Source organism: Aphelocoma coerulescens, chromosome 30 (assembly GCF_041296385.1).
Source record: "Aphelocoma coerulescens isolate FSJ_1873_10779 chromosome 30, UR_Acoe_1.0, whole genome shotgun sequence".
Classification (NCBI taxonomy): Eukaryota; Metazoa; Chordata; class Aves; order Passeriformes; family Corvidae; genus Aphelocoma; species Aphelocoma coerulescens.
Genome location: NC_091043.1, coordinates 1,252,648 through 1,274,746, shown reverse-complemented (window position 1 = coordinate 1,274,746; position 22,099 = coordinate 1,252,648). Strand labels below are relative to the sequence as shown.

The window sequence follows — 22,099 nt, the reverse complement described above, 5'->3', positions numbered from 1 at the left end:
TTCTCATCCCTGTCCCCACCCTGTCCCTGGTGGCCACAGGTGCAGGATGGGGATGCTGAGGCCGTGCTGTCCCCATGCCTGTCCCAACCCTGTCCCCAGGTCCAGGATTGTGACACCGAGGCTGTGCTGTCCCCCTGTTGTCCCCATGCCTGTCCCAACCCTGTCCCCAGGTCCAGGATGGTGACGCCGAGGCCGTGCTGTCCCCATCCCTGTCCCAACCCTGTCCCCAGGTCCAGGACGGTGACGCTGAGGCCGTGCTGTCCCCCTGCTGTCCCCATCCCTGTCCCAACCCTGTCTCCCTGTCCCCAGGTCCAGGACGGTGATGCCGAGGCCGTGCTGTCCATGGCCCACCTGCGCGAGCGTTTCCCCAACCCCCAGGAGCTCGTGGGACACTCCCTCTACGTCACCGTCACTGTCATCACCGAGTCAGGTCTGCGCGGGGACACGGGGGGACAGGGACAGTGGGGGGACGCGGGGGACTGGCGGGACAGAGGGACAAAGTGGGGACAGCAGTGACGTGGGTCTGGAGATGTGTGGGGTTGGGACAGCAAGGATTGGGGCACATCTGGGATGGGGGGACAGGGAGCCCTGGCCCCAGGTGACATGGCCACTGCGGTGTCCCCACAGGTGGTGACATGGTGGAGGCCCAGGGGGACATGGGGGACGTGAGGAACTTGGGAGGACAGGGACAGTGGGGGGACAAAGAGGGGACAGCAGTGACGTGGGTCTGGGGTCGTGTGGGGTTGGACACAGCAAGGATGGTGGGACATCTGAGGCCACCCGTGGGCTGTCCCTGGGCAGGGGACAGGGAGCTCTGGCCCCAGGTGACATGGTCACTGCAGTGTCCCCACAGGTCGTGACTTGGTGGAGGCCCAGCATGGTGGCCCAGAGGGACATGGGGGACAGGGACAGTGAGGATGGTGGGACATATGGGACAGGGGACAGGATGGCGCTGGGTGCCACAGCCACTGCCATTGTCCCCACAGGAGGTGACATGGTGAAGGCCCAGCATGGCGGAGGGGGGACATGGGGGACAAAGGGCACTGGGGGGACAGGGACGGCAAGGATGGGGGGACATTTGGGGCGAGGGACAAGGAGCCCTGGCCCCCGGTGACGCGGCCACTGCGGTGTCCCCACAGGCAGTGACATGGTGGAGGCCCAGCGCAGCGGCATCCGGATCGTGACGTCCCCCTACAGCATCCACTTCACCCACACCCCCAAGTACTTCAAGCCGGGGATGCCCTTTGACCTGACGGTTGGTGACATCTTGGGGACAGTGGTGGCCCAGGGTGGTGGCACAGGGCCCTTGGGGTGTCCTGGCTTGGGATGGGGACAGGGCACAACTGGGGTTGGAGGTGGAGGAGATTTGGGGACCAAAGTCAGCCCCTGGGTGATGTCCCTGTGTCATCTGAGAGGGGCTGGGGAGCGTGGACTGTCCCTGTGTCACTGGAATGGCCCTTTCCTGGTGCCAGTGTCCCCTCCCAGTGTCCCTTTCCCAGTGTCCCTTCCCAGTGCCACCACCCCTTCCCAGTGCCACCACCCCTTCCCAGTGTCCCTTCCCAGTGTCCCTTCCCAGTGTCCCTTCCCAGTGCCACCACCCCTTCCCAGTGTCCCTTCCCAGTGTCTTTTCCCAGTGCCAGTGTCCCTTCCCAGTGTCCCTTCCCACTGCCACCACCCCTTCCCAGTGTCCCTTCCCAGTGCCAGTGTCACTTCCCAGTGTCCCTTCCCAGTGCCACCACCCCTTCCCAGTGTCCCTTCCCAGTGCCAGTGTCAGTTCCCTGTGTGCCTTCTTGGTGTCACCACCCCTTCCCAGTGTCCCTTCCTGGTGTCCCTTCCCACTGCCACCACCCCTTCCCACTGTCCCTTCCCAGTGTCCCTTCCCAGTGCCAGTGTCACTTCCCTGTGTCCCTTCCCAGTGCCACCACCCCTTCCCAGTGTCCCTTCCCAGTGCCAGTGTCACTTCCCTGTGTCCCTTCTTGGTTATCACCACCCCTTCCCAGTGTCCCTTCCTGGTGTCCCTTCCCAGTGCCAGTGTCCCTTCCCTGTGTCCCTTCCCAGTGCCACCACCCCTTCCCACTGTCCCTTCCCAGTGTCCCTTCCCAGTGCCACCACCCCTTCCCAGTGTCCCTTCCCAGTGCCAGTGTCACTTCCCAGTGTCCCTTCTTGGTGTCACCACCCCTTCCCACTGTCCCTTCCTGGTGTCCCTTCCCAGTGTCCCTTCCCAGTGCCAGTGTCCCTTCCCAGTGCCCCTTCCCAGTGCCCCTTCCCAGTGCCACCACCCCTTCCCAGTGTCCCTTCCCAGTGCCAGTGTCACTTCCCAGTGTCCCTTCCCAGTGCCACCACCCCTTCCCAGTGTCCCTTCCCAGTGCCAGTGTCCCTTCCCAGTGTCCCTTCCCAGTGTCCCTTCCCAGTGCCACCACCCTTTCCCAGTGCCCCTTCCCAGTGCCCTTCCCTCCCTCCATGTCCCCACGTAATGTCCCCGTGTCCCCCGGTGTCCCCTCCAGGTCTATGTCTCCAACCCTGACGAGTCCCCAGCCCCACGTGTCACCGTCCAGGCCGATGGCTTCCAGGGCCAGGTGTCCACCCAGCGCGATGGCACGGCCAGGCTGGTCCTCAACATGCCGGCCAACAAGGACAGCATCCCCATCACCGTGAGTGGGGACACCGGGGTGACACCGGAGTTGGAGTGGCCAAGGGGGTGGGGAAGTGACCTGGGGGTTGTGGTGGCTGAGATGTCTGGGGTGACCAATGGTTGTGGTCATCAAGGGCCAGGACAGCAGGATTGAGGGGCCAGGATGGGCTGGACATCCATGGTGGCCAAGGGTCATCCTGGTCACTCATCATTGGCCAAAAACCAGGATAGACAAGGTCATCCCATGGTTGAGGTGACTGTGGTGGTCAAGATGTCCAGAGTGACCAAGGATGAGGATGTCCAAGGTCAGGGTAACCATGGCGGCCAACACAATTGGTTGACCAAGACACAAGAGTGACCAAGGACTGGGGCTGTCCTGGTCACCATCAGCCAAGGACAAGGATGTGCAAGGTCAAGATGACCATGATGGCCAACATAATAGGGTTGACCAAGACATGAGAGTGACCAAGGACCAGGAGTCAAAGAGACTGGTGGAGGTGTCCACCATAGTCACTTGTCCATGGTGGCCTGCGGCCAGGGTCAGCAGTGACCAGGAACTGGGATGGCCAAGGCCAGGGGGAAGGAGGCCAAAGCATTGAGGATGGCCAAGAGCCAAGGTTGGAGCGACCAAGGTTGGGGTAACCATGAGTGGCCAAGACATCCAAGATAGAGGATGGTCAGTTTGACCATGGAGATGGTCAGCAAGGACCAGGACACCAGGAAGGGACAGGGAGGCCATGACAGACAAGATCTCCACAGTTGTCAAGACCTTTATGGGTGGCCAAGACCTTTATGGGTGGCCAAGACCTCTGGGGGGAGGTCAAGACCTCTGTGGCGGCCAAAACTTCTATGATGGCCAAGACTTCTTCAGTGGCCAAGACCTATTCAGTGACCAAGACCTTTACAGTGGCCAAACCCTTCATAGTGGCCAAGGCCTCTGCAGTGGCCAAGACCTCCAAGATGGCAAACACACCTCCATGCTGGCCAACATCTCTTCGGTGGCCAAAACCTTTATGGTGGCCAAGACCTCCATGATGGCCAAGACCTCCATGATGACCAACACACCTCCATGATGGCCAAGGCCTCTGCAGTGGCCAAGACCTCCAAGATGGCAAACACACCTCCATGCTGGCCAACACCTCTTCGGTGGCCAAAACCTTTATGGTGGCCAAGACCTCCAAGATGGCAAACACACCTCCATGCTGGCCAACACCTCTTCGGTGGCCAAAACCTTTATGGTGGCCAAGACCTCCATGATGGCCAAGACCTCCATGATGACCAACACACCTCCATGATGGCCAAGACCTCCATGATGACCAATACACCTCCATGATGCCCAAGGCCTCTATGGTGGCCAAGACCACTGTGGAGGCCAAGAGCTCTATGGAACCAAGCCCTTGTGGTCCCCCTCAAGGCCAAGCCCTCCACGCTGACCCCACCCAGGCCCACGCCCCTCCCCGCTGACCGAGTGCCACCGTGTCCCCGTCACAGGTGCGGACAGCCCAGGCGGGGCTGCCCCCGGAGCGCCAGGCTTCACGGCAGATGACGGCCGAGGCCTATCGTAGCCAGGCCGGCTCGGGCAACTTCCTGCACCTGGCGGTGGCTGCCACCGAGCTGCAGCCCGGGGACAACCTGGCCGTGAACTTCCACCTCAAGACCAGCAACAACAACGTCCGCAACTCCGTCCCGTTCTTCACCTACCTGGTGGGTACCCGTGGCTGACCGGTGGTCCCAGAGCTTTACCACCTGGATATCCAGGTGGCCACCAAGCTCATTGTGTTTCTCGCAGATCATGAGCAAGGGCCGCATCCTCCGCGCCGGCCGGCAGCGGCACGAGGCCGGCCAGAGCCTGGTGACCATGACCCTGCCGGTGACGGCCGAGCTTATCCCCTCCTTCCGCATCGTGGCCTATTACTACGTCCTGCCCGGCGAGATTGTGGCCGACTCCGTCTGGGTGGACGTCAAGGACACCTGCATGGGCACTGTGAGTGTCCACTGCTGGCCTGGGGGGGTCAAGGGGTCATGGGGGCGTTGGATGGGCCTTGGTGGTGGCTGGGGTGGTCATTGAGGTGACCCTTCAGGGGTCTGGTAGGTGTTGGAAAGGTTTGGGGGGCCCTTGAGGGATTTGGGGGCCCTTGGAAGGGCTTGGGGGTCCTTGAGGGGCTTGGGGATCCTTGAGGGATTTGGGGGGACATTGAGAGACTTAGGAGGTCCTTGAGGGACCTTTGGAAGGGTTTGGAGGACATTAAGGGACCGGAGCGGGGGCTTTTGGTGGGACATTGAGGGCCTTGGGTGGCCCCTGGTGGGGATTTGGTGTCACTTGGGTGGTTTGGGACACTCCATGAAGAGCTTGGACATCTCCTGGGTTGCCCAGGTGGCCCTGGTGGCCCAGTGGTGACCCAGACCCCAAACCCACGGCCACCAACCGCCCCTGAAGGGCCAGACTTAAGGTCCCCCCTGCGGTGGGGGGGGACAAAGGTGGCTTTTGGGGACATCCTGGGGACGTCACCCCCCGTGTCTGTGGCAGCTGGTGGTGAAGGGGGCGACAGAAGGTGACAACCGCATCCACGAGCCGGGGACACCGATGAGGCTGCGCATCGAGGGGGACCACAAGGCCCATGTGGGGCTGGTGGCCGTGGACAAAGGGGTCTTCGTCCTCAGCAAGAAGAACAAGCTCACCCAGGCCAGGGTGGGTGGCCCTGTCCCCGCTGTCCTCAAGGGGTGGTCATGACTGTCCTCACCATCCTTGGGTGGTGGTCATCACGGTTGTGCCTGTACCCACTGTCCCCAGGAGATGGCCATGGCCGTCATGGCTATCCCAGCATCCTTGGATGGTGGCCATCACAGTTGTCCCTGTCCCCTGGTGGTGGCCATCATGGGTGTCCTCTCCCTGCTGTCCCCAAGGGGGAGTGGTCATCATGGCTGTCCCTGTCCCTGCTATCCCCTGGTGGTGGCCATCACAGCTGTCCCTGTCCCCGCTGTCCCCAAGTGGTGGCCATGGCTATCATGGCTGTCCCTGTCCCGGCTATCCCTGGCTGGTGGCCGTGGACAAGGGGGTCCTTGCCCTCAGCAAGAAGAGCAGACTCACCCAGACATGGGTAGGTGGCCCTGTCCCCAAGGGGTGGTGACCATCATGGCTGTCCCTGTCATCCCTGGGTGGTGGCCATGGCCATCATGGTTGTCCCCATCACCATTGTCTGTGGGTGGTGGCAGTGACCATCATGGCTGTCCCCATCATCCCTGGGTGCTGACCATGGCTGTCACTGATGTCCTCATCCCCCGTGTCCCCAGGTGGTGGCCATCACACCTGTCCCCATCCCCACCATCCCCAGGTGGTGGCCATGGCCATCACAGTTGTCCCCAGCGTTCCTGGATAGTGGCAGTAGCCACCCCAGTTGTCCCCATCCCTGCAATCCCCAGGTGGTGGCAGTGGCTGTCATGGCTGTCCCTGTCCCCACCATCCCTGGGTGGTGGCCATCATGGCTGTCCCTGCCTCCGCCATCCCTGGGTGGTGGCCATCATGGCTGTCCCTGTCCCCATCATCCCTGCGTGGTGGCGGTGGCCATCACAGATGTCCCCATCATCCCTGGGTGGTGGCAGTGGCTGTTGGAACTGTCCTGTCACCCCTGGGTGGTGGCGGTGGCTGTCACAGCTGTCCCCTGTGGGCGCAGGTTTGGGACACGGTGGAGAGAAGTGACATCGGCTGCACCCCGGGCAGTGGCAGGGACAACGTCGGGGTCTTCTCGGACGCTGGCCTGAGCCTGGCCACCAGCGTCAAGGTCTCCACTCCCCAGCGGTCAGGTAGGACTGGCTGGCACAGCTGTGGTGGCATCTTGGGAACAGGGGGTGGTGGCACTTCGGGGTTGGAGGAGGTGACATTTCGGGGATGGAGGAGGTGTCACCTTGAGGATGGGAGAGGTGACATCTCGGGGATGGAGGAAGTGTCACTTAGGGGATGGAGGAGGTGACATCTCAGGGATGGAGGAGGTGACACCTCAAGGATGGGAGAGGTGGCAGCTCAGGGATGGAGGAGGTGACATCACAGGGATGGAGTAGGTGACACCTCGAGGACAGGAGAGGTGGCAGCTCAGGGATGGAGGAAGTGACATCTCAGGGATGTTGCACCTCAGGAGTGGGGGAGGTGACATTTGGGCATGGAGGAGGTGGCACTCAGGGAAGGAGGAGGTGACACTTCAAGGATGTGACATCTCAGGGATGTGGCACCTTGGGGATGGGGAAGGTGACATCTTGGGGACAGGGGAGGTGACACTTCAGGGAGAGGGGAGGTGGCACTTACGGGATGGGACAGGTGACGCCTCAAGGATGTGACATTTCAAGGACAGGAAAATGTGACACCTCAGGGATGGAGGAGGTGACATCTCAGGGATGGAGGAGGTGACATCTCAGGGATGGAGGAGGTGACACCTTGAGGATGGGAGAGGTGACAGCTCAGGGATGGAGTAGGTGACATCTCGGGGATGGGAGAGGTGACATCTCAGGGATGGAGGAAGTGTCACTTAGGGGATGGAGGAGGTGACATCTCAGGGATGGAGGAGGTGACATCTCAGGGATGGGAGAGGTGGCAGCTAAGGGATGGAGGAGGTGACATCTCAGGGATGGAGGAGGTGACACTTAGGGGATGGAGGAGGTGACATCTCAGGAATGGAGGAGGTGACATCTCGGGGATGGGAGAGGTGACACCTCGGGGATGGGAGAGGTGGCAGCTCAGGGATGGAGGAGGTGACATCTCGGGGATGGGAGAGGTGACATCTCAGGGGTGGAGGAGGTGACACCTCGAGGACGGGAGAGGTGGCTGCTCAGGGATGGAGGAAGTGACATCTCAGGGATGTTGCACCTCGGGAGTGGGGGAGGTGATATTTGGGCATGGAGGAGGTGGCACTCAGGGAAGGAGGAGGTGACACTTCAAGGATGTGACATCTCAGGGATGTGGCACCTTGGGGATGGGGAAGGTGACATCTTGGGGACAGGGGAGGTGACACTTCAGGGAGAGGGGAGGTGGCACTTACGGGATGGGACAGGTGACGCCTCAAGGATGTGACATTTCAAGGACAGGAAAATGTGACACCTCAGGGATGGGGGAGGTGACACCTCAAGGAGGTGACACCTCAGGGATGTGACACCTCGGGGAGGGGAGAGGTGACACCTCAGGGATGGGGGAAGTGACCTTGAACTTTGGGATGTGACACCTGCGTCGCTGTGTCCCCTCTGTCCCCAGAGCTCCAGTGTCCCCAGCCTGCCAAACGCAAGCGCCGCTCGCTGGCACTCGCCGAGTACAAGGGCACCAAGGGTAGGTGGCACTGGGGTGTCCCTTGTCCCCAGGAACACTGCGGGTGTCCCATGTCCCACTGCGGTGTCCTGTGTCCCTTGTCCCTGAGGGTGCCAAGGTGTCCCTTGTCCCTGGTGCCACCACAGCATCCCCTGGGTCCCAAAGGCCACCGGAGTGTCCCACGTCCCTGAGGAACAACAGTGTCCCATGTCCAGTCCATACCAATGTCCCGTATCCCAAAGGCCACCGGAGTGTCCCATGTCCCTGAGGGCCACCAGGGTTTCCCACATCCCTGACGGCCACCAGAGTGTCCCATGTCCCAGTCAGTACCAATGTCCCATGTCCCAAAGGCCACCAGAGTTTCCCACATCCCCGAGGACCACCAGAGTGTCCCATGTCCCAGTCAATACCAATGTCCCATGTCCCTGAGGGCCACCAGAGTGTCCCATGTCCCAGTCAATGCCAATGTCCCATGTCCCAAAGGCCACCAGAGTTTCCCACATCCCCGAGGGCCACCAGAGTGTCCCATGTCCCAGTCAATACCAATGTCCCATGTCCCAAAGGCCACCAGTTTCCCATGTCCCTGAGGGCCACAAGAGTGTCCCATGTCCCAGTCAATGCCAATATCCCAGAGGCCACCAAGTTTCCCATATCCCTGAGGGCCACCAGAGTGTCCCATATCCCAAAAACCACCAGTGTCCCATGTCACTGAGGGCCACCAGAGCATCCCATATCCCAAAGACCACCAAAGTATCCCATGCCCCAAAGACCACCAGAATGTCCCCCATCCCCAAGAGCCACCAGAGCGTCCCTTGTCCCAAACACCACCAGAGTGTCCCATATCCCAGAGAGCCACCAGCGTGTCCCACACCCCCGAGGTCCCCATGCCGGTGCCACCGGGGCCGGTCCCAGCCCTGTCCCGGTGTGTCCGGCAGCGGCTGAGTACTCGGACAAGCTGGAGCGGAAGTGCTGCGAGGACGGGATGAGGGACAACCCGATGGGACACAGCTGTGAGCAGAGGACCGAGTACATCCAGGAGGGCGAGTCCTGCGTCCGCGCCTTCCTCGACTGCTGCAGATACATCAAGGCCAAGCGGGACCAGCAGAAGCAGTCGCCCAGCACCGGGCTGGCCAGAAGCAAGTTTTGGGCCATGGGGGGTGGGAGAAGGTTGGGGGAGGTTGGGGCAACCTCAGGTGGAACTTGGGAGGGTCTTGGGTGGGGTTTGGGTGTTTCTTGGTGAAGGTCAGGTGAAGCTTGGGTGTTCCTTGGACTTTCCTTGGACTTGGACTTTGCCTGGGGGAAGGTCAGGTGAAGCTCAGGCGTTCCTTGGGTGTTCCTCAGGTGGAGCTTGGGTGAGGTTAGGAGGGTCTTGGGTGGGTTTTGGGGGTTCCTTGGTGAAGGTCAGGTGAACCTTGGGCATTCTTTGGGTGTTCCTTGGACTTTCCTTGGGTGTTCCTTGGGTGAAGGTCAGGTGAACCTCAAGAATTCTGTGGGTGGTTTTTGGGTGATGGTCAGGTGAACCTCAGGAATTCCTTGTGTGTTCCTCAGATGGAGCTTGGGTGAGGTTAGGAGGGTCTCGGGTGGGTTTTGGGTGTTCCTTGGTGAAGGTCAGGTGAAGTTGAGGCGTTTTCCTTGGGCAAAGCTTGGGTGAAGGTCAGATGTTCCTTGGGTGTTCCTTGGTCTTTCCTTGGGCGTTCCTCGGTCATTCCTTGGGTGTTCCCTTGGTCTTCTTTGGGTGAAGTTCAGGCATTCCCTGGGTGCTCTTTGGGTGAAGGTCAGGTGACCTTTGGGGGTTCCTTGTGCTGTCCTTGGACAACCCTTGGATGAACATTGGGCAACGCTTGGGTGGCGGTTGGGTGGCCTTGCTTGGGCAAGACCAGAGGTGGTGATGGGATGGCACTGGGGTGGCGCTGCGGTGATACCGGCTCCGCTCAGGGGTCGGAGGCTCGAGAAGGCCGATGTCACCACCCTCAGGCCAGGAGGACGACAGTCCGTTCTTGTCGGACAGCGACATCGTCTCGCGGAGCCTCTTCCCCGAGAGTTGGCTGTGGCAGGTGGAGCAGCTGACGGAGCCACCCAACGAGCTGGGGTGAGCCTGGACCCCTGGACCACTGGTCCCACAACCCTCCCACCCCACAGCCCAGCCTGGGCATGGTCACCCCCTCCCTGGCCAGCTCGGACATCTCTGGAGACCAGTTATGGTCACCCCAAATCCGGACAAAGGTCACTGCTGATCCCCTGGAGCTGCCTCAGGACCCCTTGATCCACTCAGGGGTCATCTCCAAGCTTCTGGTCCTGCTTGGGGGTCTGGGACATCTGTGGGGACAAGGGAAGTCTAACTGTGGGTTTGGGACATCCTTGGGTTCCAAGGAAGTCCCACAGTGGGTCTGGAACATCTCTGGGGACAAGGGAAGTCCCATGGTGACACCCCCTGAGCCTGGCCTGGGGTGGGCCCTGACCCCCTTGGTCACTCCTGTCCTCTCCAGGGTCTCGGCCAAGACGCTGCCCGTGTACCTGAAGGATTCCATCACCACCTGGGAGGTCCTGGCCGTCAGCCTCTCCCCTTCCAAGGGTATGGGGTCATGGAGGATGAGGGAGTTTCTGGGGTCAAAGAAATCCCCCAAACCTTGGCGGAGGTCCCTGAGACCTGAAGGGTCCCCTAAAACCTGGAGGGGTTTGTTGGGATTTGAGGTATCTCCAAAATCTGAGGTGGGGATGCCCCAAAGTTTGGTGGCCGTCCTTGGGATTGGAGGGATCTCCTTGGGTCTTGAGGGATCCTCTAAACATTGGGTGGACCCCATAGGACTTGAGGGGTCCCCTAAATCTTGGGGGGATTCCATGCAACTTAAGGGATCCCCTAAATGTTGGGAGAATTCCTTGGGATTCAAGCGATCTCCTAAACCTTGGGAGGACTCAATGGGACTTGAGGAATCCCCTAAATCTTGGGAAGACTCCTTGGGACTGAAGGGATCTTCTAAGCTTTGGGAGGACCCCATAGGACTTGAGGGATCTCCTAAACTTTGGGAAGACTTGATGGGACTTGGGGGATCCTCTAAATCTTGGGAGAACTCCATGGGACTTGGGAGGACTCAGTGGGACTTGAGGGATCCCCTAAAGCTTGAGAGAATTCCTTGGGATTCAAGGAATCCCCTAAACCTTGGAAGGACTCAATGGGACTTGAGGAATCTTCTAAACCTTGGGAGAACTCCTTGCGACTTGAGGAATCCCCTAAATCTTGGGAGGACCCCATAGGATTTGAGGGATCTCCCAAACCTTGGAAGGACTCAATGGGACTTGAGGGATCCCCTAAACTTTAGGAAGACTCTCTGGGGCTTGAGGAACCTTCTAAACCTTGGGAGGACTCCATGGGACTTGAGGCATCTCCTAAACCTTAAGAGGATCCCACAGTTCTTGATGGATCCCCTAAACCTTGTGAGGACTCCCTGGGCTTCCACGGACCTCTGAAGGCCTCTGGGCTGCCCTGGGGACACGAGGTGTCCCCCAACCCCAAACCCACATGTCCCCAACCCCAGGGCTGTGCGTGGCCGACCCCTACGAGATCACGGTGATGAAGGACTTCTTCATCGACCTCCGCCTGCCCTACTTGGTGGTGAGGAACGAGCAGGTGGAGATCCGCGCCATCCTCTACAACTACTGGCTGCACGACATCACGGTCAGTTGGGGACATTTTCTGGGGACGCCGTGACCCTCCCCGGACCACAGGTGTGACCCCCCCACTGTCCCCGTCCAGGTGCGCGTGGAGCTGATCTACAACCCCGACCTGTGCAGCCCCTCCACGGCCAAGCAGCGCTACCAGCAGGTGCTGCGCATGAAGGCCGAGTCCTCGCGCACCGTGTCCTTCGTCATCGTCCCCCTCAAGCTCGGCCTGCTGGACATCGAGGTCAAGGCGGCCGTCCGCAACCAGTACATGGGCGATGGGGTCAAGAAGAAGCTCAGAGTCGTGGTGAGTGATGGTGGTGTCCCTGAGGTGTCCCCGGCACGGTGATGTCCCTGTGTCCTTCTTCAGTGTGGTGGGGAATGGTGCCACCTCTGGTCACCAGTGGTGTCCCCAAGGTGTAGGGCCAGTCCTGCTTCATATCTTCATCAATTTAGTGTTTTTATTTAATGTCTTTATTGATGACTTTATTATGAGTCAATATCTTTATTTAATATCTTTATTGATGATCTGGATGGGGGGGATTGAGTCCACCATCAGCGAATCTGCAGATGACACCAAGCTGGGAGCGAGTGTGGATCTGCTGGAGGGCAGGAGGGCTCTGCACAGGGACCAGGACAGGCTGGGGACAAGGGACAAACCCAACCATGGGAGGTTCAACGAGTCCGAGTGCCGGGTCCTGCACTTTGGCCACAACAACCCCTGCAGGGCCACAGGCTGGGGACAGAGTGGCTGGACAGCAGCCGGGCAGAGAGGGACCTGGGGGCACTGATGGACATCAGGCTGGACATGAGCCCAGGTGGCCAAGAAGGCCAATGGCACCTGGCCTGGATCAGGAATGGAGTGGCCAGCAGGACCAGGGCAGGGATTGTCCCCCTGTACTCAGCACTGGTTGGGCCGCACCTCGAGTGCTGTGTCCAGTTCTGGGCCCCCAATTTAGGATGGACATTGAGGGGCTGGAGAGTGGCCAGAGAAAGGCAACAAGGCTGGTGAGGGGCTTGGAGCACAAGTGCTCCAAGGTTGTTCATCCTGGAGAAGAGGAGGCTCGGGGGTGACCCCATCACTGTCCACCACTCCCTGGCAGGAGGGGGCAGCCAGGTGGGGGTCAATCTCTTGTCCTGGGTGACCAGTGACAGGACAAGAGGACACAGCCTTAAGCTATGCCAGGAGAGGTTTAGGCTGGACATTAGGAAGAGGTTCTTCACAGAAAGGGTGGTTGGACATTGGCAGGGGCTGCCCAGGGAGGTGGTGGAGTCCCCATCCCCGGAGGTGTTCAAGACTGGACATGGCACTCGGTGCCATGGTCAGGGTGACAAGGTGGTGATGGGTCACAGGTTGGACTCGATGATCTCAAAGGTCTTTTCCAACCTGGTTGATTCTGTAATTCTGGTTCATCCTGGGATGAAGGATTGTCCCCTCAGGATGGCCATGTGTGGCCTCCTGGGGCTGTCCCAGTGTGTCCACCTGAGCTGGGGGTGCTGGTTTATACTGGGAGGCCTTTCCCGGCCGGTCCAGAGGGGTTGGGAAGGGGAGGACCCCAAACCCAGCCCCACCTTCAGCACCGGACTCTGCCCTGGGCAGCCCGAGGGGATGCGGCTGGAGAAGACAGTGCAGATCGTCGAGCTGGACCCACAGAAGAAGGGAGTCAGTGAGTGACCGCGGCTGAGCTCGGCCCCATAGGGGGACTCGCCTGGGTCGGGGTCTGGGGGCACCTCAGGGACAAGGGAGGTCCCACTGTGAGGCTGGAACATCTCAGGGGATGGAGAAGGTACCCCCAAGAGCAGGTCTGGGACATCTTGAGGAACCAGGAAGTCCAACTGTGGGTCTGGGACATCTTAGGGGATGGAGGATGTACCCCCAAGAGCAAATTTGGGACATCTTGGAGGACAAGGGACACCCCACTGGGTCTGGGACATCTTGAGGGACCAGGGAAGGCCCACTGTGGGTTTGGGGCATCTTTGGGGCCAAGAGCCATCCCATCACCACAGAGCTGGGGCATTTCAAGGGAGAAGGGACATCCTGGTGTGACCCTGGAAGGTCTGGAGGGACAAGGGACACCCTGATGTGGGGCAGGGCTGGGTCACCTCAGGGTTGAGCACTGGGGGGGACACGGGGAGGATTTGGGGTCACCCACGTCCACCCCATCCCACAGACGGGGTGCAGGAGGAGCGAGTGAAGGCCGCGGATCTCTCGGACATCGTCCCCAACACGGAGTCGGAGACCAAAGTCAGCATCCAAGGTGAGCGCCGGGGAGGGGACACCGGTGGGGACAACCCAGGAGGGGACAGGCGGGAGGGACATCCTCGGGTGTGACACGTCCCCTTGTGGCCCAGGCAACCCCGTGTCCATCATCGTGGAGAAGGCCATCGACGGGGCCAAGCTGAAGCACCTGATCGTGACCCCGTCGGGCTGCGGGGAGCAGAACATGATCGCCCTGACGCCCACGGTCATCGCTGTCCACTACCTGGACAACACCATGCAGTGGGAGAACTTCGGCATCGACCGCCGGGCCGAGGCCATCGAGCTGATCAGGAAAGGTGGGAACAGCCCCAAAAGGGTGGGAATGTCCTCAAAAGGGTGGGAATGTCCCTCAGTGGCCGCTCTCGGGTCACAAAATGTCCCTATCTTCTGAGGTGGTGCAGGAGGTCGCCCCTCTGGAGACCTGGGTTGGGTGCCACCAGTTTGGGGTTTCTGGAGTTACTGGTTTGCACTGGGATGGGCTCCTGAGTGGGTTGGTGGCCCAAGGCTTCCTCAGCTTGGGTGGGTGCTCCTTGTGTTGACCAACAGTTAGAGGGCGTTGGTGGCCTGAGGGCACCTCCAGGTGTTCCTTCTCTTGGCCAATGGTTGGAGGGTGTTGGTGGCCTGAGGCCACCCCTGGACACCCCTCAGGTTGACCAACAGTTGGAGGACACTGGTGGTCTGAGGCCACCCCTGGACACTCCTTGTATTCACCAATGGGTTGGAGGACATTGGTGGCCTGAGGCCACCCCTGGCCACCCTTCACATTGACCAAGAGTTGGAGGACATTGGTGGCCTGAGGCCACTGCCGGCCACCACCGGCCACCCCTCGCATTGACCAATGACTGGAGGACCTTGGTGGCCTGAAGCCACCCCCGGCCACCCCTTGCATTGACCAACGTCCATCTCCTCGCAGGTTACACCCAACAGTTGGCCTACCGCAAGCCCGACAGCTCCTACGCCGCCTTCATCCGCCGCCCCTCCAGCACCTGGTGAGGTCCTGCTGCCACTGCCACCACCTGGCTCGGGTGACAGGCCTGGACGCGACGCTCAGGTGTCCCCGTCCCCAGGTTGACCGCCTACGTGGTCAAGGTGTTCGCCATGGCCCGCAAGCTGACGGACATCGAGCACAGCGAGATCTGCGGCCCCGTCAAGTGGCTCATCCTCAACAAGCAGAAGCCGGATGGAGTCTTCCAGGAGGACGCTCCCGTTATCCAGAAGGAGATGTTGGTAGGGGGACACCTCAACCCTGTCACTGCTGGTGGCTGAAGGTTGGGAGGACCTCAGGTGGAGGTCAGGTGAAGAGTGGGAGGGTCTTGGGTGGGCTTTAGGTGTTCCTGGGGTGAAGGTCAGGTGAACCTCAGGAATTTCTTGGGTGTTCCTTGGGTGAAGTTTGGGTGGGTTTTGGGTATTCCTCGGCTGAAGGTCAGGTGAACTTCGGGTGAAGTTGAGGTGTTTTCCTTGGGTGAAGCTTGGGTGAAGGTCAGATGGTCCTTGGGTGTTCCTTGGACTTTCCTGGGGTGAAGGTCAGGTGAAGCTCAGGAATTCCTTGGGTGTTCTCTGGGTGAAGTTCGGTTGGGTTTTGGGTGTTCTTTGGTGGAAGGTCAGGTGAACCTCAGGAATTCCTCGGGTGTTCCTTGGGGGTTCTTTGGGTATCCCTTGGGTGTTCCTTGCGTGAAGGTCAGGTGAAGGTCAGACATTCCTTGGGTGTCCCTTGGGGATTCTTTGAGTGTCCCTTGGGTGTCCCTTGGCCTGGTCAAGGACAGATTTTTGGAATGGGTTCCTGGGGCATGGCCGAGCATTGGGTGGGGCAGAACTCGCTGGGAAAACCCTGATCCCGAGGATTTTTCCCTCTTTTTTATCCCCCAGGGAGGCTACGTAGGCGCCGAGCCTGAGGTGTCCCTCACCGCTTTCGTCCTCATCGCCCTGGAGGAGGCACGGGACACCTGCAAGGACCACGTTAACGTGAGTGACCCCATGTCGGGGCAGGGACATTCCTGAGGTGCCAGGCCCTCATGGAAGCCACCTGAGATCCCAAATTTTCCGTCCTTTATTCCCAGAGCTTGGACGAGAGCATCAACAAAGCTGCCAACTTCCTGGCCCGGCGCTATGAGCAGCTGGCCCGGCCCTACACGGTGGCCCTGGCATCCTACGCGCTGGCCCTGGCCGGGAAGCTCAAGAGCGAGAAGGTCCTCATGAGGTTCTCCAAAGGTGATGCCTCAGTTGGGGCTGAAATTGGAGTGAAAGGAGGTGGTTTTGGGTCCTTATGAGATTTTGGGTCCTCATGAGGTTCTCCAAAGGTGACACCTCAAGAGGGGGTGGAAACTGGGGTCAGGGGAGGTGGTTTTGGGTTCTCATGAGGTTCTCCAGAATTGAAGTCTCACCTGGGGGTGGAAACTGTGGTCAGGGGAGGTGGGTTTGGGTCCTCCTGACATTCTCAAAGGTGACACCTTCACCTTGGGATCCAAAGGGTTGAAACTGGGGTCAGAAGAGGTGGTTTTGGGTTCTCATGAGGTTCTCCAGAAGTGGTTTTGGATCCCCCAGAGGAGACGCCTCACCCGGGGTTATAATTTGGGCTCGGGGTGAGGTGGCTGTGGGGTCCCTGGTGTCTGAGGGTGTCCCCGGTGTCACCGCAGACGGGGCCAGCTGGGAGGAGCGCAATGCCCGCACCTACAACATTGAGGCCACGTCCTACGCGCTGCTGGCCCTGGTGCACATGAAGAAGTCGGAGCTGGCAGGGCCGGTGGTCCGGTGGCTCGCTCAGCAGAACTACTATGGAGGCGGCTACGGTTCCACCCAGGTGGGACATGGGACACCCCCAGCCACCCACGGGGACATCTCAGGGGCACCTGGTGGCCCTGGGGATGACAGGGATGGGAGTTGTGGTTTTGGAGACATCTCAGGGCATGGGGGTCACCTCAGGGGTGACCCTGGTGTTCCAAGGGCTGGCCCAGTACCATGTGGACACACAGCCAATGTCGCCAAGCCCTGGTGACACCGCTGACCCTCAGGCCACCAGGCCACCCAGGAGCCATTGTGGGCACTCCAACTGGTGTCCCCAAGCCCTGGTGACCCTGACGACTCTGGCATGCCCTCAGCCACTCAGAAGCCCTTGTGGGCTCTCCACCCATTGTCCCCAAGTCCTGGTGACACTGGTGACCCTCAGGCCTCCATCCTGGTGTTCCAAGTGCTGACCCGGTACTAGGTGGACACACAGCTGGTGTCCCCAAGCCCTGGTGACCCCAGTGATTCCGGTGTCCACTCAGAAGCGCTTGTGGGCTCTCCACTCATTGTCCCCAAGCCCTGGTGACCCTGCTGTCCCTTCAGGCCACCATCCTGGTGTTCCAAGCGCTGGCCCAGTACCAGGTGGCCACAGAGGCCCAGCAGCAGCTGGAGCTGGATGTGTCGGTGCTGCTGCCGCGCCGCGCCAGCCCCGTCAAGTACCGCATCGAGAACCGCAACGCACTGGTGGCACGCTCCACCGAGGTACCTGTCCCTGGCACTGGCACCTGGCACCTGGCACCTGCCATGTGTCACCTTCATGTCCCAGGATAATCCTGTCCCCTCATCGTGGCCTTGGTTGTTCGTGTCCCTTCTGTGTTCTGTCACCTCTGTGTCTTCTCAAGGCTTGGGATGTCCCAGGTTGAGCTTGTCCCCTGTGGCCTTGTCACCCTGTCACTGTCACCTCTGGGTCTCCTTATGTCCCAGGACACTCCTGTCCCCTCACCACGGCCTTGGTTGTTCTTGTCCCTTCCATGTTCCTTCGATGTCCGTTCCACGTTTTCTCTCCTCCGTGTCTTCTCAAGGCTTGGGATGTCCCAGGGTGACCTTGTCCCCTGCGGCCTTGTCACCCTGGCACCCTGGCACCTTTTCCCTGTCCCTTCTGGGTCTCCTCATGTCCTGGGACAATCCTGTCCCTTCACCATGGCCTTGGTTGTTCTTGTCCCTTCTGTGTTCTGTCACCTCTGTGTCTTCTCAAGGCTTGGGATGTCCCAGGATGACCTTGGCACCCGGCACCCTTGTCCCTGTCACCTGTCACCCTGTCACTTTTATGTCCCAGGATAATCCTGTATCTTCACCATGGCCTTGGTTGTCCTTGTCCCTTCCATGTCCTGTCCCCGCTGTGTCCTTGCAAGGCTTGGGATGTCCCAGGATGACCTTGTGCCATGTCACCCTGTCACCATGTCACCCTGTCACTCTGTCTCTGTCACCTCTGGGCCTCTTTGAGTCCCAGCACCATCCTGCCCCCTCACCATGGCCTTGGTTGTCCTTGTCCCTTCCATGTCCTGTCCCCTCTGTGTCCTTGCAAGGCTTGGGATGTCCCAGGATGACCTTGTCCCCTCCCTGGGATGTCCCTGTCACCTCCATGTCTCAGGCTGAGCTTGTCCCCTCCCTTGCGTGACCTGCAATATCCCTGTCACCTCCTTGTCCTCCTGATCTTCATGTCCCCTCTGTGTCCTTCAACATCCCTGTCCCCTCTATCTCTGCAACGCTGTCACCCCCTCCATGTCCTGCCTGTCCCCGTCCCTTCTATGTCCCCTCCATGTCCCCACACACCCCTTCCTGTCCCTCCTGGGGACATCCCTGTCCCTTCCCAACGTCCCCTGTCCCCTCAGACCAAGCTGAATGAGGAATTCACGGTGAAGGCCGAGGGCGTGGGCAAGGGGACAATGACAGTGGTGACCGTGTACCACGCCAAGGTCCCCGAGAAGGACAACAAATGTGACAACTTCGACCTGAGTGTGAACGTGGAGGAGGTGAACATGGGTGAGTCCCCAACTGTCCCCTCCCTGTCCTCGCTGTGTCCCCCCGAGCCCCTCCCCGCCTCCCCTCTGTGCACCCCGTCTCCTCTTCAATGTCCCCTTGTTGTCCCCACCCAGGCAAGGAAGAGGAGGATGTCATCAGGTCCGTCAAGATCACCATCTGCACCAGGTGGGGACACTGGGGATGGCGGGGATGGCAGGGACAGGGAGGGGACAGGGAGGGGAGTGGGAGGGAGGGACACTGGGGACAGAGAGGGGAATGGGGACACTGGGGACAAGGACATCAGGGGAAGGATGAGGACACTGGGGACAGGGAGGGGAATGGGGACATTGGGGACAGGAAGGGGAATGGGGACATTGGGGACAGGGACATCAGGGTTAGGATGGGGACACTGGGGACAGGGAGGGAAATGGGGACACTGGGGACAGGAAGGGGAATGGGGACATTGGGGACAGTGATGTGAGGGAGAAGGATGGGGACATTGGGGACAAGGAGAGGAATGGGGACACGGGGATGTCAGGGAAAGGATGGGGACAACGGGGACACACAGGGCTCAGCCCCCACCTGGTCCCATGGGGACCCTTGGGAATGGGAACACTGGGGACACTGGGGTGGTTGGGGAGTGGCCTCAGCCCTGTCCCCACAGGTACCTGGACACCGTGGATGCCACTATGTCCATCCTGGACGTGTCCATGCTCACGGGCTTCTCACCGGATGTCCAGGACCTGAGGAGGGTCAGTGTGGGGACATGGGGACACCCAGGGGGACCTGGGGGAGACAGGGGACCCCACGTTTTTGTGCCGTTGTGTGTCACCATGTCCCTGCACTGCCACATGTCCCCACATCCCTGTTGTCCCTGGGTGTCCCCACATGTCCGGTGTCACCGTGTCCCCGTGTGTCCCCATGTCCTGATGCCATTCTGTGTCCCCACATGTCCCCACATGTCCCCACATGTCCTGCGTTCCTCATGTCACCCTGTCTCCACATGTCCCCGTGGTGTCACGGTGTGTCCCCACGTGTCCCTGCATGTCCCCCATGCTTGGTGTCATGGTGTCCCCCGGTGTCCCTATGTGTCCCTGCATGTCCCCTGTTCCCGGTGTCACAGCGTCCCCAGTGTCCCCGCATGTCCCTGCATGTCCCTCATGTCACAGTGTCCCTGTGTCCCCACATGTCCCCGCGTGTCTCCGCGTGTTCCCCGTGCCCAGTGTGACGCTGTCCCCCGTGTCCCCAGCTGTCCGAGGGGGTGGACAGGTACATCTCCAAGTTCGAGCTGGATCAGGGAACGGAGCGGAGCAACGTCATCATTTACCTGGACAAGGTGGGGACACGGAGGGGACACTGGGGTAGGAACTGGGAGGTGGGGAAAGGGATGGGGACAGGGACAGGACAGGGATGGGGACAGGGACAAGATGGGACAGGGATAGGACAGGACATGGACTGGATGGGGACAAGATGGGAGAGGAATGGGGACATGATGGGACAGGGATGGGACAGGGACCAAGATGGGACAGGGACCAGGAGGGAGTTGGGGACATGGGCAGGGACAGAAGGGGACAAGGATGGTGATGAAGGTGGGGACACAGAGGACATTGGGGACAGGAGGGACATGGGGACAGGGACAAGATGGGACAGGGATGTGAGAGGACAGGGATGGTGACAGGGACAGGATGGGACAGGGACCAGGAGGGAGTTGGGGACATGGGCAGGGACAGGAGGGGGGCAAGGATGGGATGGGGACAGACAGTGTTGGGGACAGAAGTGGGTGACACAGAAACAGTCTCAAGGTGGTGACGAGGACAGAGACAGCTCCAGGTGATGGGTGGGGACAGCACGGGGACATGGCTGGGGACAGGACCAGAGGGTTGGGGAGGTGCTTCACTGTCTGAGGGCCACCCCCACGTCCCCGTGTCCCCGCACTGTCCCCAGGTGTCTCACAAGGCCCAGGAGTGCTTCGCCTTCAAGGCCCACCAGAGGTTCCAGGTGGGGCTGATCCAGCCCGCGGCTGTCAGCGTCTACAGCTACTACAGCATCGGTGTGTCAGCCGGGTCACCTGGGTCACCCTTGTCACCTGGATCACCCTGGGGTCCCCTGGGTCATCCTCGGGTCCCCTCCACCCCCACACCCTCTGAAGTCCCCTCCATGTCCCCTCCTGTGCTTTCGTCCCACTGATCTCCTCGCTCTGTGTCCCCTCTCATCCCCCGCTAAGCGTCCCCACCCCAATGTCACCACCCTGTCCCCACACCTCCTGCTGGGCCCCGGTTGATGTCCCCTGCTGTCCCCCCATGTCCCCTGATGTCCCAGATGTCCCCGTGTCCCCACAGATGATCGCTGCACCCGGTTCTACCACCCGGACAAGGAGGGAGGGAAACTGAACAAGATCTGCCAGGGGGACGTTTGTCGCTGTGCCGAAGGTGACGCTGGGGACACAGGGACACGGGGGGTGGGATGGGATGACAGCACTGGCAGGGTGGGACACTCCATGGCCATGAGGGGCCATGTCATGGCCATGATGGAACACCTTGATGTGGTGGGACACTTGATGGCCATGATGGAAACGTGTCCCCACCACAATGGTGACATGTCCCTGCCATGGTGGGACACGTCACGGTCATGATGGGGACATGTCACGGCCAGGATGAGACAAGTCACAGCCATGGTGGGACACAATGGCAAGATGTCACATGTCATGACCGTGATGGGGACATGTCCCTGCCGTGGTGGGACACGTCATGGTCATGATGGGGACATGTCCCTGCCACAATGGGACACATCATGCCCGTGGTGGGGACACGTCATTGATGAGATGTCACGTGTCATGACTGCGATGGGGACACATCCCTGCCGGACCTGACCTTGTCATGGCTGGGTCCCCATGATGTCCCCATGATGTCCCCGTGTCCCCACAGAGAGCTGCTTCAAGCGGCAGGAGCAGCACGAGGCCATCACCGTCAACCAACGCATCCAGCTCGCCTGCGAGCCTGGAGTGGACTTTGGTGGGACATGGGGACTGTGGGGACAGCAGGGACAATGGGGGCGATGGCAGTGCTGGGGGATACTGGGGACATTGGGGACATTGGGGGATTGGGGATATTGGGGACATTGGGGTCACGGGGAACATCAGGGACAGCGGGGGCATTGGGGACAATGGGGACATTGGGGGTTGGGGACATTGGAGACTGGAAACATTGGGAACAATGGGGGATTGGGGACACGAGGACAATGGGGACACTGGGGACATTGGGGACATCAAGGACATTTGGGATATTGAGGACATTGGGGGTTGGGGACATTGGAGACTGGAAACATTGGGGACAATGGGGGATTGGGGACACAAGGACAACAGGGACACTGGGGATACTGGGGACATCAAGGTCATTTGGGATATTGGGGACACTGGGGGTTGGGGACATTGGAGACTGGAAACATTGGGGACATCGGGGGCATTGGGGACAATGGAGACATCAAGGACACTGGGGACATTTGGGACAATGGGGGATTGGGG

General features: G+C 60.3%; 1 protein-coding gene across 3 annotated transcripts in view; it reads left to right on the top strand.

The window, feature by feature from the left end:
* LOC138100260 (A.superbus venom factor 1-like) overlaps positions 1–22,099 on the top strand; it is a 29,999-nt gene that overhangs the window by 4,913 nt on the left and 2,987 nt on the right. The window contains exons 9-38 of one of the 3 annotated variants that reach the window (XM_068998051.1): positions 231–251; positions 331–430; positions 1,140–1,255; positions 2,505–2,651; positions 4,124–4,336; positions 4,422–4,616; positions 5,160–5,321; positions 6,304–6,433; positions 7,869–7,940; positions 8,855–9,055; positions 9,855–10,008; positions 10,406–10,491; positions 11,453–11,592; positions 11,671–11,883; positions 13,177–13,243; positions 13,748–13,834; positions 13,929–14,132; positions 14,750–14,825; positions 14,904–15,063; positions 15,703–15,798; positions 15,894–16,044; positions 16,470–16,633; positions 17,161–17,319; positions 18,450–18,600; positions 18,714–18,765; positions 19,244–19,331; positions 19,829–19,915; positions 20,524–20,629; positions 20,919–21,008; positions 21,504–21,590. In XM_068998051.1, coding sequence (XP_068854152.1) covers positions 231–251; positions 331–430; positions 1,140–1,255; positions 2,505–2,651; positions 4,124–4,336; positions 4,422–4,616; positions 5,160–5,321; positions 6,304–6,433; positions 7,869–7,940; positions 8,855–9,055; positions 9,855–10,008; positions 10,406–10,491; positions 11,453–11,592; positions 11,671–11,883; positions 13,177–13,243; positions 13,748–13,834; positions 13,929–14,132; positions 14,750–14,825; positions 14,904–15,063; positions 15,703–15,798; positions 15,894–16,044; positions 16,470–16,633; positions 17,161–17,319; positions 18,450–18,600; positions 18,714–18,765; positions 19,244–19,331; positions 19,829–19,915; positions 20,524–20,629; positions 20,919–21,008; positions 21,504–21,590 — 3,775 coding nt within the window. Of the gene's footprint in view, positions 1–230; positions 252–309; positions 431–1,139; positions 1,256–2,504; positions 2,652–4,123; positions 4,337–4,421; positions 4,617–5,159; positions 5,322–6,303; positions 6,434–7,868; positions 7,941–8,854; positions 9,056–9,854; positions 10,009–10,405; positions 10,492–11,452; positions 11,593–11,670; positions 11,884–13,176; positions 13,244–13,747; positions 13,835–13,928; positions 14,133–14,749; positions 14,826–14,903; positions 15,064–15,702; positions 15,799–15,893; positions 16,045–16,469; positions 16,634–17,160; positions 17,320–18,449; positions 18,601–18,713; positions 18,766–19,243; positions 19,332–19,828; positions 19,916–20,523; positions 20,630–20,918; positions 21,009–21,503; positions 21,591–22,099 lie in introns of all 3 variants that reach the window. The other 2 variants (XM_068998052.1, XM_068998050.1) reach the window with 2 other exon arrangements.